The following is an 18,818-nucleotide window of genomic DNA, read 5'->3' as shown; positions in this document are numbered from 1 at the left end:
TGCTCCCAATGCAGGGGGTCTGGGTTTGATCCCTGGTTGGGGAACTAAGATCCCACATACCACAATAAGCACATGTGCCACAACTACTGAGCCCGTGAGCTCTAGAGCTCAAGCACTGCAACTAGAGAAGCCCGAGTACCGTAACAAAGACCCAGTGCAGCCAAAATTAATTAATTAATTAATTAATTTAAAAAAAGAACAAATCACATTCTCTAAATAAGAAATAAAAAATAGAACATAATCATATTATAAAAAAAATCCCTGGTCGGGGAACTAAAATCCACAGGCCACACACACGCGCACACACACACACACACACACACACACACACACACACACACACACAAGTAAAAGATAACTTTTTGTTCAAACTAGTAACAGCAACAATGTATTGGATGATAAGTGAAATAAACAGTAGCAATGTTATATGTCTTGGAAAGAAAGAATTGGGAATACTTTGTTAACAGGCACCTGCACTACTCTTCAGCATTATAACATTATTTGAAAGTGTATTTAGTTATAAATGCTTATTTCAAACTGTAGGGCAACCACTAAAAAAAATTTAAAAAGCAGTACAGTTGACATGCTAAGAGAGACAATGGAAGAGACACATTATCTTACTATCTAAGATATTCTTAGATAATGCTAAGAGATAATATAAGAGAGAGAAAATGGAATCATACCAAAAACATGCTCAATTAAAACCAGAGAAGGCAGAAGAAAAAGGGGGAGACCAAAATCGTTAAGAATATGGTAGATATTAATTCACTATATCAATAATCACTTTAAATACAAATATTCCAAATATACCAATTAAAAGAAACTGACAAAAAGAATGAAAAAGAAAACCCACATATATGTTGTCTACAAGAAACTCAGCTTAAATATAAAGACACATAAATTAAAAGTAAAGGCTGGTTCCAACTATATGACATTCTGGAAAACAAAAAACTATGGAAATAGTAAAAAAAATATCAGTTATTGCCAGCGGTTGGGAGGAGAGAGGGATGAACAGGCAGAGTGCAGAGGATTGTTAGGTCAGTGAAACTATTTTGTATGATACCATTATGGTGGTAGATGCATGTCCTTATACACTGTCCAAACCCACAGAATGCACAACACCAAAGGTGAACACTTAATGTAAACTATAGACTTTGGGTGATAATGATGTGTCTGTGTAGTTTTATTGGTTGTAACCAATGTATCACTCAGATGTGGGATGTCAATAGTTAAGGCAGAGGAGTATATGAGAACTCTCTGTACTTTCTGTACGATTTTGCTGTGAACCTTAAACTGTTCAAAAAAAAAAAGTCTACTCTTTAAAAAAAGGGATGGAGAAGGACATGCCACACTAACACTAATTAAAAGAAAGCTGGCGTAGCTGTATTAATCTCAGACAAAGCAGTCATCAGAGTAAGGAAAATTATCAAGAATAAAGACAGGCATTATATGATGATAAGAGGGTCGATTTTCCAAGAAGACATAGCAATCCTTAATATGCATACATCTAACAACAGAGTGTGTCAAAATACATGTGGAAAAACTGATAGAACTGGAAGAAGAACTAGACAAGTCCACTATGATAGCTGGAGATTTCCATATACCTCTATCAGTAATCAACAGATCCAGCAGACAGAAAATCAATGAGGACATAATTAATTGAACAGTACCATCATTCATTGTATTTAATTGACATTTAAAAAATACTTCATTTATCAATAGCAGAATATACATTATTCTCAAGATCACATGGAATATTCACTAGTATAGACCATATTCTGGGTCATAAAATATACTCTAACAAATATAAAAGAACAGAAATCATACAAAGTATGCTTCAAGACCACAACAGAATTAAAGTAGACATCAATAACAGAAAGTCAGAAAACACACCTTTCATGATTAAACAACATTTCTAAATAACACATGGATCAGAGAAAAAGTCTCAAAAGAAATTTTAAAATATTGAATTAAATTAAAATGAAAACACAATGTCAAACTTTATGGGATACAGTGAAAGCAGTGCTTAGAGGGAAACTTATTGCAGAGAATGCATAAATTAGAAAAAAAGAAAGACCTGAAATAACTTCACCTTTAGGAACTAGAAAAAGATGAGCAAGCAGTAGAAAATTAATAATAAAAAATAAAATAATATTAAATAAAAATAATAATGCAGTAATATTAATGCAATAATAAGCAAAATAATGTAAAGCAAGCAGAATAAAGTAAATAGTAAAAATTAGAGCATAAATCAATGAAATTGAAAAGGGAAAATAGAGAAAAATCAATGAAATAAAAAGCCAGTTCTTTGAAAAGATCAATAAAATTGATAAACTTATAGTGAGGCTAATCAGAAAAGGAGAGAGAAGACACAAATTACTAATATCAGAAATGAAAGGGGAGGGACTTCCCTCGTGGTGCAGTGGTTAAGAATCCGCCTGCCAATGCCGGGACACAGGTTCAAGCCCTGGTCCAGGAAGATTCCACATGCTGCGGAGCAACTAAGTCTGCGCACCACAACTACTGAGCCTGTGCTCTAGAGCCCGTGCTCCACAATGAGAAGCCACTGCAATGAGAAGCCTGCGCACCTCAACAAAGAGTAGCCCCTGCTCACTGCAACTAGAGAAAGCCCGCGTGCAGCAACAAAGACCCAATGCAGCCAAAAAAAAAAAAAAAAAAAATTTATATAAAAATAAAGAAATGAAAGGGGAGGTAAGCAACAAGGATTTACTGTATAGCACAAGGATCCATATTCAATATCTTGTAATAACCTATAATGGAAAATAATCTGAAAAATATATAACTGAATGATTTTGCTACACAAAATATATTGTGTGAGACTAACACAATATTGTAAATCAACTACACATCAATAAAAAAAGAAAGAAATGAAAGGGGGCCCTCACTACTGATCCCATCCATGGACATTAAAAGGATCATAAAGGAATATTATGAACAACTTTATACCCATATATTTGATAAGTTAGTTAAAATGGACCAGTTCTTTGAAAAAAAAATCCACAAAACTCACACAAGGAAAAATAAATCTGAATAGACCTGTATCTATTAAAGAAATTAACCAACAATTAATAATCTTCCAAGAAAGAAAGCACCAGACCCAGACAGTTTTACTGGTGAATTCTATCAAACATTTAAGAAAGAAATTATACCAATTCTCCACAATCTGTTCCAGAAAACAGAAGTACAGGAAATAAATCCTAACTCCTATGAGGCCAGCATTACCCTAATATCCAAACCAGATTACAAGAAAGAAGAACTACAGACCAATATCTCTCATGAACAAAGATTCAAAAATCCTCAACAAAATATTAGCAAATTGAATCCAACAATGTATAAAACGAATTATACACCATGACCAAATGGGATTTATTCCAGGTAGGCATACTGATTTAACATTCAAAAATCAATTAACGTAACCCACCACACATCCAACAACACTAAAGAAGAGCATTATGACCATATCAACTGATGCAGAAAAAGCATATGACAAAACCAAACATCTATTAATGATAAAAACTTAGCAAACTAGAAATAGAGAACTTAACTTGATAAAGAATAACCACAAAAAAACCTTACTGTTAACATTTTACTGGAAGTCTTAGCTAATGCAGTATGACAAGAGACGGAAATAAAAGGTATAAAGATTGGGAAGGAAAAATAAAACTGTGTTCAGTGAATAAAAACATCAGTGATGACACTGTGTCATTGTAGAAAATTCCAAAGAATCAACAACAACAAAATCTGTAACTAATAAGCAATTATACCAAGGTTGCAAGATACAAGGTTAACATACAAAAGTCGACTGCTTTTCTATATACCAGCAATGAACAAGCGGTATTTGAAATTCTAAACACAATACCACTTATACTGGTGCCAAAAGAGCAATAATTTGATAGAAATATAACAAAATATGTATAAATTCTATGAGGGAAACAATACTCTGATGAAAGAAATCAAAGATCTAAATAAACTGAGATATTTTATGTTCATGAATAGGAAGACTCAATATTGTTAAGATGTCAACTTTTCCTAACTTGATCTAGAGATTCAATGGAATCCCAACAAAAATCCCAGAAACTTATACTATAGTATCAACAAACTTATTCTAAAGTTTATATGAAAAGGAAAAGACCCTAAAATAGATCTAAACAAATGTAGTCAATTGATCTTTGATAAAGGCAAAGACATAGAATAATCTTTCAACAAATGGTGCTGGCACAAATGGACGTCCACATGCAAATACTAAATCTAGACACAGACCGTGTATCTTTCACAAACATTAACTCAAAACGGATCATAGATCTAAGTGTAAAATGCAAAACTATAAAATGAGAACTCAGAAGAAAACATAGTAGGAAGTCTAGGTGAACTTGGGTTTGGCAATGAGTTTTTTTTTTTTTTTTTTTTTTTTTGCGGTACGCGGGTCTCTTACTGTTGTGGCCTCCCCCGTTGTGGAGCACAGGCTCCAGACGCGCAGGCTCAGCGGCCATGGCTCACGGGCCCAGCCACCCCGCGGCATGTGGGATCTTCCCGGACCAGGGCACGAACCCGTGTCCCCTGCATCGGCAGGCGGACTCTCAACCACTGCGCCACCAGGGAAGCCCTGGCAATGAGTTTTTGTTACAACACCAAAAGCATGATCCATGATAGAAAAAAAAAAAAATCTAATGTGTTGGACTTCATTAACATTAAAAATTTCTGCTCTGAGAAAGACACTGTCAAGAGAATGGAAAGCCAAATCAAAGACTGGGAGAAAATATCTGTGAATCACATTACCTGAAAAAAGACTTGTATCTAAAATATACAAAGAATTCTTAAAATTCAGCAGTAAGAAATAACCAATTAGGGCTTCCCTGGTGGCACAGTGGTTGAGAATCCACCTGCCAGTTCAGGGAACACGGGTTCGATCCCTGGTCCGGGAGGATGCCACATGCTGTGGAGCAGCTAGGCCCGTGCGCCACAACTACTGAGCCTGTGCTCTGGAGCCCGTGAGCCACAACTACTGAGCCCACGTGCTGCAACTGCTGAAGCCCACGCGCCTGGAGCCCGTGCTCTGCAGCTAAGAGAGGCCACCGCAGTGAGAAGCCCGCGCACTGCAATGAAGAGTGGCCCCCGCTTGCCGCAATTAGAGAAAGCCCACGCGCAGCAATGAAGACCCAACACAGCCAAAATAAATAAATAAAACAAACAAATAAATAAATAAATAAAAAGAAATAACCAATTTAAAAAAATGAACAAAGATCTGAACAGGCACTCACCAAAGATGAGATGGCTGATAAGTGTATGAAAAGATGTTCAGCATCATATGTCATTCAGCAATTGAAAATTAAAACAAGATACCACTAAACACTTATTAGAACGGCTAAAACCCAGAAAATTGATGATACCAAACGCCAACAAGGATGTGGATCAAATGAACACATTCACTGTTGGTGGGACTGCAGTCATTTTGGAAGACAGTCTGGCAGTTTCTTACAAAGCTAAACCTAGTCTTACCATACCAACCAGCAGTTGCACTCCTAGGTATCTGCCCAGTGGAGATGAAAACATATATTCACACAAAAACCTGTATGTGAGTACTGACAGCAGTTTTTATACATCATCTATATATAATTGCCAAAAAATGGAAGAAACCATGATGTCCTTCAATGGGGGAATGCTTAAACTGTGGTACATACAAACTATGTGCATCCATAAAATGGGACAAGATCTGTTAATAATAAGAAATAAGCTATCAAACCATGAAAATGCATGGAAGAACCTTAAATGGATATTACTAAGTAAAAGACACCCGTTTGAAAAGGCTAGGTACAGTATGTTTCCAATTATATGACATTCTAGGAAAGGCAAAACTGTAGAGACAGTAAAAATATCAGTGGTTTTCAGGTATTCAGGAAGGACAGAGGGAGGGATAAACAGCTGAATCAAGAGGGATGTTCAGGAGGTGAACTTACTGTGCCTGATACCAGACCCTCCTCCTGCCTCAGAAGCAGGAAGCTTGGCCCTAAGTGAATACTCACTCACTGCCACTTTCTTATTTTTTTGGGTTTTTGATTCTTTTATTTATTCACTGCCTTTTCAAGGGAGAAGCTGAGAATGGCAAACTTGATGAGCCCTTATTCTATAGTTCCTGCTGGAGCTGTATGTGTGGCTGAAAGGCCTTATGAGATGTGGGTAACACAGCTACTGAGGGACAATCCCTGGTGGCATCGGGCCCAGGTCATGCATCAAGACTTTGCCCTCTAGCAGCCTGATTCAAGGGGTAGCCTCTGCACTTCTCAAAGCAGGGTCTGCACTCCCTGAGAGCTAGGAACTGACAACGATAAGGGCCATGGAGACCTACAAGGTGAACATCTTCCCTCAGTGAACAGAAGGAATTCCTAGCTATGGTGCCCTGTGGTTTCACTAAGGTGGAAATTGTGTTTTATTCTGGCTATTCAGAGCTCACTCCATTTCCAAAACTGAGATTTCAATACTTGCTTAAGCCTATGAAACATCGGCCACTCCCTCTTGACCAATGCCCCACAGCCCGCCCTCTTTGGGGAACTCCTGTTAGGTGCACGCAGACCCTACCCTCTGCCCTCCAGACACTCCTCCTTGGGCTCCACCTCTTCACCTCTGCAGCACCCAGGCCATTTCCTCAGATCAAATGCGCTCCTCAGCTGGGCCTCCTCTGCTGTCAAATATGCCCACTGAGGTTTTTTTTTTTGGACGCGTGGCTTGCAGGATCTTAGTTCCCCGACCAGGTATTGAAACCTGGGCCCCTGGCAGTGAAAGTACTGAGTCCTAACCACTGGACCGCCAGGGAATTCCCTCCGCTGACTCTTCAATTGCAATGATTATTTTTCTTTTCCAAAAGTATTTTCGGGTTCATTTCCAAATCTATCTGGTCTTTTTGATGGTGTATTATTTCTAACTGAGCTATAATTCACATACTATAAAAGCCACCATTTTAAAGTATAGAATTCAGTAGTTTTTAGTATATTCATAAGGCCATCAATCATCACCGCTAAGCCTTGAGCACTTTCATAATCCCCAAAAGAAACTTTGTATCCATCAGCACTCACCCCATCCTGCCCTGGCAGCCACTAATCTACTTTCTGTCTCCATGGATTTGCCTATTCCGAAATTAAATATAAATGGAATCACAGAACATGTGGTCCTTTGTGACTGGCTTCTTTCACTTAGCATAACGTTGTCAAGGTTTTTCCCTGTTGTGGCATGTATAAGCATTCCATTCCTTTTTATTGCCAAATAATATTATTGATATACTGTATGGATGTACCACATTTTAAAAATCCATTCATCAATTGACGGACATTTGGGATATTTCCACTTTTTTGCTATTATGAATAATACGGATATGAATTTTTTTTTTGGCTGTATTGGGTCTTCATTGTGGCATGTGGATCTTTCATTGCAGCATGCAGGCTTCTCTCTAGTTGTGGTGTGCAGGCTCAGTATTTGCGGCAAATGGGCTCTCTAGTTGCTGCACTCAGGCTTAGTTGCCCTGCAGCATGTGGGATCTTAGTTGCCCGACAAGGGATCAAACCCATGTCCCCTGCATTGCAAGGTGGATTCTTAACCACTGGACCACCAGGGAAGTCCCCTGATATGAACTTTTGTGTACAAGTTTTTACATGAATACGTTTTCAATTCTCTTGGGTATCTACCTAGGTGTGGGATTGCTGGCTCAGACAGTAACTCTATTTTAACCATTTATGGAAACGCCAGATTGTCCTCTAAATCAGCTGAACCATTTTACAATCCCACCAGAATCTACGAGGGTCCTGATTTCTCCCCATCCTCACTAACACTTCTTATTATCTGACTTTCTGATCACGGATCCTAGTGGGTGCGAAGTGGTAGTTCACTGTAGTTTTGGTTTGCATTTCTCTGACGACTAATGATGTTGAATGTTTTTTTATGTGCTTATGGTTGTTTATCTTCTTTGGAGAAATGTCTATTTAAATCCTTTGTCCATTTAAAAACTGGGTTATTACTCTTTTTACTGTTGAGCTATAAGAGCTCTTCACTCAGATGTGATTTGCAAATATTTTCTCCCATTTAGTAGGTTGTCCTTTCATTCTGCTGACAGTGCTCTTTGAAGCACAAAAGTTTTAAGTTTTGATGATGCCCAATTTTTCTATTTGTTCTTTAGTTGCTTGTGTTTTAGGTGTCACATCTAAGAAACAGTTTTCTAATCCAAGGTCACATCTATGTTTTCTTCTAAGAGTTTTACAGTTTAACTCTTACATTTAGTTCTTCAATCCATTTTGAGTTAATTTTTATACATGGGATAGATTACGAATCTTTCCTCACGTTTTCTTTATCTTTCTTGTCTTTGACCATCTTACGCGTGTTTATTTTACAGCCACCATCTGACAATCTACCATCAGAGGTACAGAGGTCTACACCTTCTGCTCCCGGCACGCGTGGATGATCAGGGTTTCTTCACGGGCTTTGTTCCTTTGGATTCTGAGTCATCTCAGGCAGTGTTTCTTTAATGGGAACACAGTACCCCCTGGGGTCAGGATGGATTTATATTTGCTTTGCCAAGTGCCTCTGGGGTGTTAATTAGACTAGAATCTTCTTTTGTGTCCAGTTCTTGGCTTGGTGATTTCCAGATGACAGAGGTAGTGTTAAAGTGACCTCCAATCCACTTGAGGGCAGGCCTGTGGTGACACAGCCTCAGGGAAAGACTGTTTTCCTAACTCAGAGGGCAGGCTGAGACATTCCAGGCTCTGGCCATGTTCCTATGCTGTCAGTCAGGTTTCTTCTAGTCCCCCTCTCACTGGAGGTACACTTTTTTAAGCAGCTTGACTTCATGCTAGTGTCTTAGGTTCCAATCCCTACGTGGCTCAGGCCTAAGGCCCTGTCTCAAATCTGTGTGGCCATTAAAACTCAAGGTCCTTGTTCACCAGGCCAGTAACCTCCTAACACCCACTGCTCTGGTTGTTTTGTTCACTCTTAGATTTTGGCTCCTAGGGACTTCACTTACTTTCTTGTGAACTAGTCACAACTTTAGGGACATGTTACGTTTCATCCAGCATTTCAGAATGTTTAGCAGCAAGGAGGTTTCAGATCCTCTATACTGATGGGCAGAAAAATTGCTGGGTAAAAAGATCACATGAAACACCTGTATAAAACAGACGTGACCACACTGCAGACCCCACGCCAAAGTCACCGCTGACCTGAAGGGACAGCTGTCCCATGCTGGCTTCTGGGGCCTATTCTCCAAGGACGAATCCCACTCAGACAAGCAGTTTCGAGAACATGGGTGAAGCCCCGGGGACAGTACAGTGTGGCTTTAGCTCGAAGACACCGTCCATGGCAAGGACAGGTCTCATCCCAGATGCTCCCTCCACTGGGCACCTTCTGGCCATGTGGTTCCTGCAAGAGGCTCTGGCCCACGTCCCTGATGTGGCTAATGGTAATGCTGAGCCCAATCACCTTGCAGTGGGTCACAGCTCCAGGTTGGCACTCAAGGCCCTGGCCCGTGTGGAGGAAGGTGGCCCGGCCCCCCCTCAGACTCTCCCAGCCTTCGACTTGCTGGACCAGGCAGTGAGCTCCGTGCCACAGCAGGCTCGGCAGGAGGCCCTCCCAGGAGGCAGAGAAGCTCTGTGTCAATAGCAGAGGCTGAAACACTCAGTGTGGCTCCTCAGGAGAACTCCTGCCCCTCCCATGACTGCTGCCTGTACTCAGGAAGGTGCAGAGGACATGCTGCAGGGGCTCAGAAGCCCGTTGGACCTCACAGAGGCCTCCCCTCCATCACTTTAATTTCAGCTCCCGACCTCCTGGTCAGTGTCTGAGCAGAAGGCCAGGACCAGAGCCTCCCACCCTCTGACCATCTCAGCACAGCCTCTGCACCCACCAGCCCTCGTGCCTCTGCCCTTTGGTCCCCCACCCCCACCCCATGGCTCCGTGAGGCAGCCACACCTTTCTCCTCAGAGTGGTGGCTCCTGAATACAGAGGGACAGGAGTCTGCACCCTCATAGGAAGGCGGACATGGCACGGCTGGCCCAAGTCTGTACCCTCCCCATCTCTGGGGCCCCACACAGCCACCACCTACCTTTCCATAGCTGTCGGGGTCAAACCGGCCAAGGCAGGAGCCCCCGGCGTGGCTTTGGAGCGCTCCGTGAATCGGGAGTCGAACGCTTTCATAGGTTCGATCTTGGACGGGGTTGTGAGGATGGAGGGGGACGGTGCAGCAGGAGCAGAGGCCGCATTCACGCTGGGGGTGGGGTGGAGACGGAAGGCCACATCAGCACAACCCACTGAGGATCCGGGAGTCCGGGATTTGTGGGGCTTGGAGCCAAGTGAATGGGGCACAAATATCAAACTTCCATAAATAATTTCAAGACGTAATCGACTATTGCCAACTTTCTTTAATACCTTCACATATTAAAGTTCTGGGAGTTTGGCTTTCTGAGAAGACTGTGAGCAAATGCACTCACACCCGTACCACTTTAGTGTTCTCAGAGCTTCTGGGGGTAGCACGAGGCCTCAACAGTGGTTCCTACAACCCCCTTTTCCTCACCATAGAGCTCTGTCTCCACAACCTGAATACAGCAGCTCAACCCAAACCGCTCTGACCACCAGCTCTGACCACGGTCTCACAGGGACAATCACACACCCTTTATGCTCTCCTCCAAGTGCTCCCTGTGTCTCTGACTCCACAGAGGAAAGGGAGCTCAGGCTGGAGCTTGCCAGCTCCGTTGTCCCAGCACATCCCACACGCTGGGTCAAAGCCATGGGGCCTCCTCTGCCCACATCCGGGCTAACTGCCCTCCCCACCGCTGGACCCCAGGCCAGATGCCCGCAGGCACCTATATGACCCTCCCCTCCTCTCCTGGGACCTGCACGGCCAACTGTTGAACATTTTGCAAACCTGGCGTTCTGTCCTTCCCCAGACACCCTTCCTCCCAATGCTCTGCTTCCTGACTGGTCTTGCTGCTCCATACCCTTCTCTTCCCTCAAGGGAGAGGGGATACTCGAAGCCTGGTGCATGCCTCCACAGCCATGACACCAGAGGCAGGAGCTGTGATAATGCACGGCTCTGTCCCTGGTGATGGAGGGTCACGTTGACAGTGTCAGTTGTGTGCCAGTGCAGCAGCTAAATTTGGGCCCCACTGCTGGTCGTTTCCTAAGGTGCAAGTCCCAGCGCCTGTGTGTCCACTCCAGGGAGAAGCCAGCCTTCCTCCCCTCGCCCACCACTCTTCAGGCTCCAGGCCTCTGCTCTCGCTGTTGCCCCTACTCCCCAGCCCCGTCCCCTGGCTCAGCCTAATTGAGAAGCCTTCCTGAGACCTGCCTGCCAAGGCCCTCAGAGGATCAGCCCTGCACCCCTGTGGCTACCTCTTCCCCTACCAGCCTAGATCCTCCCCGGAGACGAGGACCCACCAATCAACCCCTGCAGACGTCGGGCCTGGCACAGCTTGTCACTCAGAGCAGGCGCTGGGCAAATGGCTCTTGGCTCTTAGTCACGCTCCTCTGGTCCTTTCAGACTTCTCGTTTGGTTTCCACGTGATGGCCAGTGAAGACAATGGGCTCCCCGAGCAAATGTATTCTGAGTGTAAGGGGAGTCTGTGCCGTGGCACATGAGCAGGCCGGCCGAAGGTGGGCTGGCCCCGTGACAGGTGACGTGTCACGGGCCAGTTGCCATCCTTAGTATTCCCATCCTGGGACTGCATCTTCCCGCAGGACATGAAGTCCTCAGGGCCCTAATCATCAGACTCTCCTGATCAAGGCTCCCTTCTGAGCAGGCCCTCACCTGAAACCAAGCACCTGCCTCTTTTCTTTACTGAAGAGGCCACGAAGTGTCCCTGGAACTGTCCAAACCGCACTTGCCCAGGTACAGGACCAAGCTTGGCACCTACTCACCTGTCCTTACTGACAGAATCACCCGCAGGCCTGGTGCCGGTCGCCGCCACAGGCTCTGTGGAAGGCTTCGAGGTGCCGAAGGGGACGGGGGTGCTGGAGTCCAGCGGCAGCAGCTGCGGGCTGCTGTGAGAGGTAAGCATGGTGCCTGCCAGGGAACCCGAGAGCGGGATGCTGTTGAAGAAGGCCGTGGAGAAGTCCCTGTTGTCGAGAAGGAGAAAAGTCAGCCTTGGACGTCAAGCACCATGTTGAGTACTTACACATCCTAAGCAAATTTTTTTCTGGGTCCAATGGCGATGTATTTTCATGGCAGAATTTCTATGTAAGTTACAGAAAAGTAAAAAGGAAATTAAAATCACTCCATACACGACATTTAATTAGATCTAAGATGAACTGGTACTTTATATACCGCTAAGAAAGAAAAAAACTGTGACTGATTATAACTGTCAGGTGTCACTGATAAGATGCACTCTGATCTCAAGAGGTGTTACCATGTGCAAATGTGTCTTGGGGCTGGGGAAACACAGTGCACAGAGTGGGCCTCCCTTTCATTATGGGCAGCGTGGACGTGCCATGGTTTACCCAACCAGCCTCTCGTGAGGAACAGCTGGACGGTTTCCCAGTGTTTCTGTAACAAACACTGCAGTGTGCCGGCTGAGGGCCCTGGGTATCATGGCTCAGCCATGCACAGGCTCTGAGGCCTTGGGCACCTCAGCCACCATGTCTGCAAAAGAGATGACAGGACCCTCCCCACAAGGCCGCTGTCTGGACTAACGTACTTCCTGTAGCGCATGACACGGGGCACACACAGAGACGCCTGCTGTTGTAACTGTCATCCCACTTGTTTCATACGTTACGTGGGATAAATTCCTAGAAGGAACTGCAGCAGCAAATGGAATGTTCATCGATGATTTTGGATAAATAGTTCTCAAGGGCCCTGCTTTGACGTTCACCTCACAAGCCGTGCATGGGTACCTATTTCCCCAAACCCTCATCAACGGTTTTATCAACTTTTTTTTCTTTTTGCGGTACGCGGGCCTCTCACTGTTGTGGCCTCTCCTGTTGCGGAGCACAGGCTCCAGACGCGCAGGCTCAGCAGCCATGGCTCACGGGCCTAGCTGTTCCGTGGCATGTGGGATCTTCCCGGACCGGGGCACGAACCTGTGTCCCCTGCATCAGCAGGAGGACTCTCAACCACTGCGCCACCAGGGAAGCCCTTTACCAACTTCTTGATACCTGATAATCTGAGAGATGAAAAATAGTATCTTACTACAATTTTAATTTGCCATTATTTTGATGCAAGGTTGAAATTTTTTCATCTAGAAACATCTGATTTCCCTTTTTTGGGAGCTGTTTGTTCATATCTGTCATCCATGGTTCTATTTGGTTATTGGTCTTTATTATTGATTGTAAGACCTATTTACATATTCAAAAATTCCTATATGGACAGGAAATATTTTCCCCAGGATGTTGTGTTTTGAAGACTTTTTTTACCTCTGAGATTATGAAAGTATTCTTCTATGGAATATTCTAAAATTTTAAATAATAAAAAAGTTAAACATTAAAAAAATCTCTGAGATGTTCAGAATGTTCTCTGAAAAATTTCTGAGCTGTGCAAAATTTTAATGCGTGAGATAGGGCTCCAAATGTTTTTTTAAATTTATTTTATTGAAGTATAGTTGATTTACAATGTTGTGTTAATTTCTGCTGTACAGCAAGGTGATTCAGTTACACACACACACACACACACACAATTCTCTTCCATTACGGTTTATCATAGGATTCTGAATACAGTTCCCTGTGCTACACAGTAGGACCTTGTTGTTTATCCATCCTATATATAATAGTTTGCATCTGCTAATCCCAAACTCCCAATCCATCCCTCCTCCACCACCTACCCGCTGGCAACCACAAGTCCGCTCTCTATTTCTGTGCATCTATTTCTGTTTTGTAGATAGGTTCATTTGTGTCATATTTTAGATTCCACATATAAGTGATATCATATGGTATTTGCCTTTCTCTTTCTGACTTACTTTACTTAGTACGACCATCGCTAGGTTCATCCGTGTACCTGCAAATGACATTATTTCATTCTTTTTTATGGCTGAGTAATATTCCATTGTATATAAACCACATCCTCATTATCCATTCATCTGTCGATGGACATTTAGGTTGTTTCCATGTCTCAGCTACTGTGAATAGTGTGCTATGAACATTGGGGTGCATATATCTTTTTGAATTATTGCTTTCTCCAGATATATACCCAGGAGTGGGATTGGTGGATCACATGGCAACTCTACTTTAGTTTTTTGAAGAACCTCCATACTATTCTCCATAGTGGCTGCACCAATTTACATTCCCATTAGCAGTGTAGGAGGGTTCACTTTTCTCCCTTTCCAGCATTTGTTGCTTGTAGACTTTTTAATCATGGCCATCCTGACCAGTGCGAGGTGGTTCTTCACTGTAGTTTTGATTTGCATTTCTCTAATAATTGGTGTTGAGCATCCTTTCATGTCTCTGTTGGCCATCTGTATGTTTTCTTTGGAGAAATGTCTGTTTAGGTCTTCTGCCCATTTTTCGATTGGGTTTTTTTGTTGTTGTTGTTGTTGTGGCCTCTCCCGTTGCGGAGCACAGGCTCCGGACGCACAGGCTCAGCGGCCATGGCTTACGGGCCCAGCCGCCCTGCGGCATGTGGGATCTGCCCGGACCGGGGTATGAACCCATGTCCCCTGCACTGGCAGGTGGACTCTCAACCACTGTGCCACCAAGGAAGCCCACGATTGGGGTTTTTTTTTATTATTGAGTTGTATAAGCTGTTTCTGTATTTTTGAAATTAAGCCCTTGTCGGTCGCATCATTTGCAAATATTTTCTCCCAGTTTGTAGGCTGTCTTTTCATTTTGTTCCTGATTTCCTTTGCTGTACAAAAGCTTGTAAGTTTGATTAGGTTCCGTTTATCTATTTTTGTTTTTATTTCTTTTTAAAAATAAATTTATTGTTTTTTTTGGCTGTGTTGGGTCTTCGTTGCCGTGTGCGGGCTTTCTCTAGTTGCAGTGAGTGGGGGTTGCTCTTCGTTGTGGTGCGTGGGCTTCTCTTGTTGCGGAGCACGGGTTCTACGTGCGCAGGCTTCAGTAGTTGTGGCACATGGGCTCAGTAGTTGTCGCTTGCAGGCTCTAGAGCTCAGGCCCAGTAGTTGTGGCACATGGGTTTAGTTGCTCTGCGGCATGTGGGATCTTCCCGGGCCAGGGCTCAAACCCGTGTCCCTTGCATTGGCAGGCAGATTCTTAACCACTGCACCACCAGGGAAGCCCTTGTTTTTATTTCTATTGCCTTCAGAGACTGACTGAAGAAAACATTGGTACGATTTATCTCAGAGAATTTTTGCCTATGTTCTCTTCTAGGAGTTTATGGTGTCATGTTTTATATTTAAGTCTTTAAGCCATTTTGAGTTATTTTTGTATATGGTGTGAGGCAGTGTTCTAATTTCATTGATTTACATGCGGCTGTGTAGCTTTCTCAACACCACTTGCTGAAGAAACTGTCTTTTCTCCATTGAATATTCTTGTAGGGCTTCAATTTTGTTTCTAGAGAATATCACTTCCTCACTTCATTTATTGAATTAGGTAATGATTCATCACAGATGCAAAATATTACCTTTAAAGTTCTCATAAATATTTGAGTCTATTTCTGAGTTTTCTATTGTATTCCACTGTTCTATTCATGTGTCAGTACCTCACTATTTTAATTATTATAGCTTGTAAGATTTAATTTCTAGTGGGGCTAGTCTTTCCTGATTAATCTTTTCCAGAAATATTTTAGCTACTCCTATGTACTTTTTCACAGAACTTCAGAATCAGTTTGTCTGATGCTGAAAACTCATATGGTTATTTGTATTGGCTCATGTTACATTTATAGGCTGAGGGAGATTTGTCATCTTTATGATACCGAGACATCCTATCTAATAAATGGTATGCATTTCTGTGAATTTTCTTTTAGGTATCTCAGTAGACTTTAAAATTTTTTCTTCATAAAGATCTCCATTTCTTGTTACATTCTAGGTACTACATTTGTGAAAGTGATTTCTTCCTTTGCATCTTCTAAAGGTAATTGGTGCTAATTGATCTTGCTATGTTGCACCCAGTCATCTCACTGTCTTCTTTTACTGTCTATGGTGGTTTTTCCAGTTGATTCTCTTTCAGATTATACCATCTTTGACTAATGACACATTTACCACCTCCTTTCTAATTTCTTCTTTCTCTTAACTAACCATAGGAGCTGGGATCTCTAGAACAATGTTAAATTACAGTCACAGGTGTAGACATGTGTTCAATTCTTAAATTTAATTTGAAGTAAGATAGTTTAACAAGTTTAACAAACATCTATCTGTTCCCATTTAACTGAGTTTTAAATAACAATGATGTTGGGTTTAATAAAAATGCCTCTTAAGCACCTACAGAGATGATCATATAATTTATTTATTTTGATCTACTGACACGTAGGAGTAAATCAAGTTTCCCCAAATCATTTGAAGCATCTCGCTTTCCTGAAATAAATTTTACTTGTTTATAGTGTATTAGCATTTTAACACATTGTAACATTCTGTTTGTGATGATTTTATTTAGGATTTTGCATTGACATTTGGATATAAGATTGATCAGAAATTTACTATATCTTTGTCACATTTTGATTATGAAATTTCAATATTGTGTTCATTAAAAAAAAAGATTTTGCAAGCTTTCCTTCTGTTTCAAAGCACTAGAATATTTTCAATAGTATTAGAATGAGCTGTTCTTTAAGTTTGTTAGAATTTTCCTGTCAAGCCGTCTTACTCTGGTGGCCTTTGATAGGTTAACTGTTTGAGAGTGTCCTCTATTTCTTCTATAATAATTCATCTGTACAGATTTTCTTCAATTTTCGTAATTTTTTCCCCCAAATAATTTACTTTCAAATTTATTTGCAGAGTTCAGCAAAGATGTCTTTCACCCTTTTGATTTATTCTTCATCTTTGATTATTTCCCATTTATGTCTATTTTAAATATGTGCAACTTCTCTTTTCTTTCTTGATTAGATAAGCTAATAATTACCTCTTCCATTGCTACTTGTTTTGACATGGGAATCAAGAGGAAAAAAAGAATCAAGTTCTAGTGCCAGAAATATGTGCCCCATGGCAGAAAGCTGGCTCAAGGCCAGGCAGGAAGTCATCTACCACCTCTGCCTCCTCACCAGGTGAGGCCTGGAAGGATCCACACAACAAAAGTGCCACCACCACTTCTACCACCTCTACAAGCCTCATTCTCATAAGCTCTGAAATGTTCAAGCACTGTCACATACTTGGTTTCACTTGGGCCTGATAAAGGTGGGCAGGTGGCATTCTCTGCATAGGTTCATAATGGGAAAAAGGTTTGATCAAGGGAAAACCACTCTATGGGAGGAGTCTGGAAGTTGATTTTGGCTCTACCTGGTCAGGTCACTTCCCTCCAGGTCCTCGGCACTTGCACACCTGACATGAGGAGGCCATCAGCACATCACGTGACTGAAGGTCTCTGCAGACTTCAGGGAAGATTTGGAACAGCTCATGGAGGAACTAGTGGGAAATGCAGAGGACTACTGTGTGTGGTGCCCTGAGTAGACAGGCTGAAAAGAGTGAGTCATCTTGATGTTTGGCCTATTCCTCTCACATGGGGCCTTATCATCCTTTGAATCAACATACCTCACTTTGGAGAGAATGACCAATACAAAAGCAAGCCTGATGACAGATGCCAAGACAAGGACAAATCCAGCTGAATCCACTGTCCCTCTCTGCTCCATCAGGGAAATCTACCCCCCACCCAGCAAGTCCACTTCTGGGAAGTGTCCTGAGGGAACAGTCACAGGTGTGCTCAGAGATTCATTTACAGTCACAAAACACTGTACAAACTACACGTCCACAGTTAAGGGGCTGGTTAAGTAAATCATGGTGCGTTCACAGGTGGGGCACCTGGACCGTCAGCAAACCAATGCTTCAGAGGAGTTATTAAAATGGATGCAAGGTCAAGATACAGGAACAAACAGGAGATACGGACACCAAAACATTAACAGTGATCGTATCTTTGTGCTTTTACTGTTTTCCACAATGTGTACATATTCCTTTCTTAATCAGAAAGAGAAGGCTATAAAAGTGGAAAGAGAAACAGAAAAAAAAAAAAATCAGTCTGACTTTTCTCTCCCTGGTATCTTCAACAAAGCAGGGCCAGCCTCCCCACCTGCCTGCACCACCATCAGGTGTGCACAGGGCTCTGCAGTAGCGCAAGGCTTTGAGGATGCTGGGAAGCTGGAATCAACTCACTTCCAGACTCTGTGGGTGAGGCTGGCCCAAGAGCCTGTGAAGTCCTGGTTATGATAGTGCTACCTGGCAAAAGGAGAGAGGAAGACCTCCCAGAGAAGGCCACAGAAAGCTTGGTGAGTGAACGAGTACCCGGTGTCCAGCTGTGCTATGCAGAGAGGCGTGATTCTCCTCCGACCATCTGCCGTCCGAGTCTCAACTTGTTTCTTTAAAAGATTCTGGCAAAGTAGAGAGACATAAAGGAATGGAAACATTTCTGAATCTCCAAATACCAACAAATAAGACTCCTAATGAAATGTATTCTAACTCCTCTGTGGCCTTTCAGATACAACTAAACTAAGCCACTCATCAAAGAATAAGCGTTTTTATCAGGGTGTGTGCTCGACAGTAAGGCATTAAGGACAGACGCTCCCAGGTGAACCAGCTCCAACATCTTCCTTTCTATCTCCAATTTCCACCTGGCCAGGTTCCCGGAGCCGTGAGCACATGCCCGGCCAGCCACACGCACCCAGCAGCCATGGGGCTAAACAAGGGAGCTAACAGATGAGACCCCTGTCTCTATGCCACAATTTCAAACTTTCTTTCAATGAAGGCTCACAA

General features: G+C 42.7%; 1 protein-coding gene across 5 annotated transcripts in view; it reads right to left on the bottom strand.

Annotated features, from left to right (window-relative positions):
* Positions 1–18,818, bottom strand: part of HIRA (histone cell cycle regulator) — a 74,348-nt gene that overhangs the window by 21,459 nt on the left and 34,071 nt on the right. For all 5 annotated transcript variants that reach the window (XM_067699915.1, XM_067699916.1, XM_067699918.1 and 2 more), the window contains 3 exons: positions 18,351–18,436; positions 11,902–12,099; positions 10,094–10,255 (listed from right to left, as the gene is read on the bottom strand). In XM_067699915.1, the coding sequence (XP_067556016.1) occupies positions 10,094–10,255; positions 11,902–12,099; positions 18,351–18,436 (446 nt within the window). The remainder of the gene's footprint in view (positions 1–10,093; positions 10,256–11,901; positions 12,100–18,350; positions 18,437–18,818) is intronic.

This window comes from Pseudorca crassidens, chromosome 12 (assembly GCF_039906515.1).
Source record: "Pseudorca crassidens isolate mPseCra1 chromosome 12, mPseCra1.hap1, whole genome shotgun sequence".
Lineage (NCBI taxonomy): Eukaryota > Metazoa > Chordata > Mammalia > Artiodactyla > Delphinidae > Pseudorca > Pseudorca crassidens.
The sequence above is the reverse complement of the archived record's forward strand: the minus strand, read 5'-3'. Positions and strand labels throughout refer to the sequence as shown.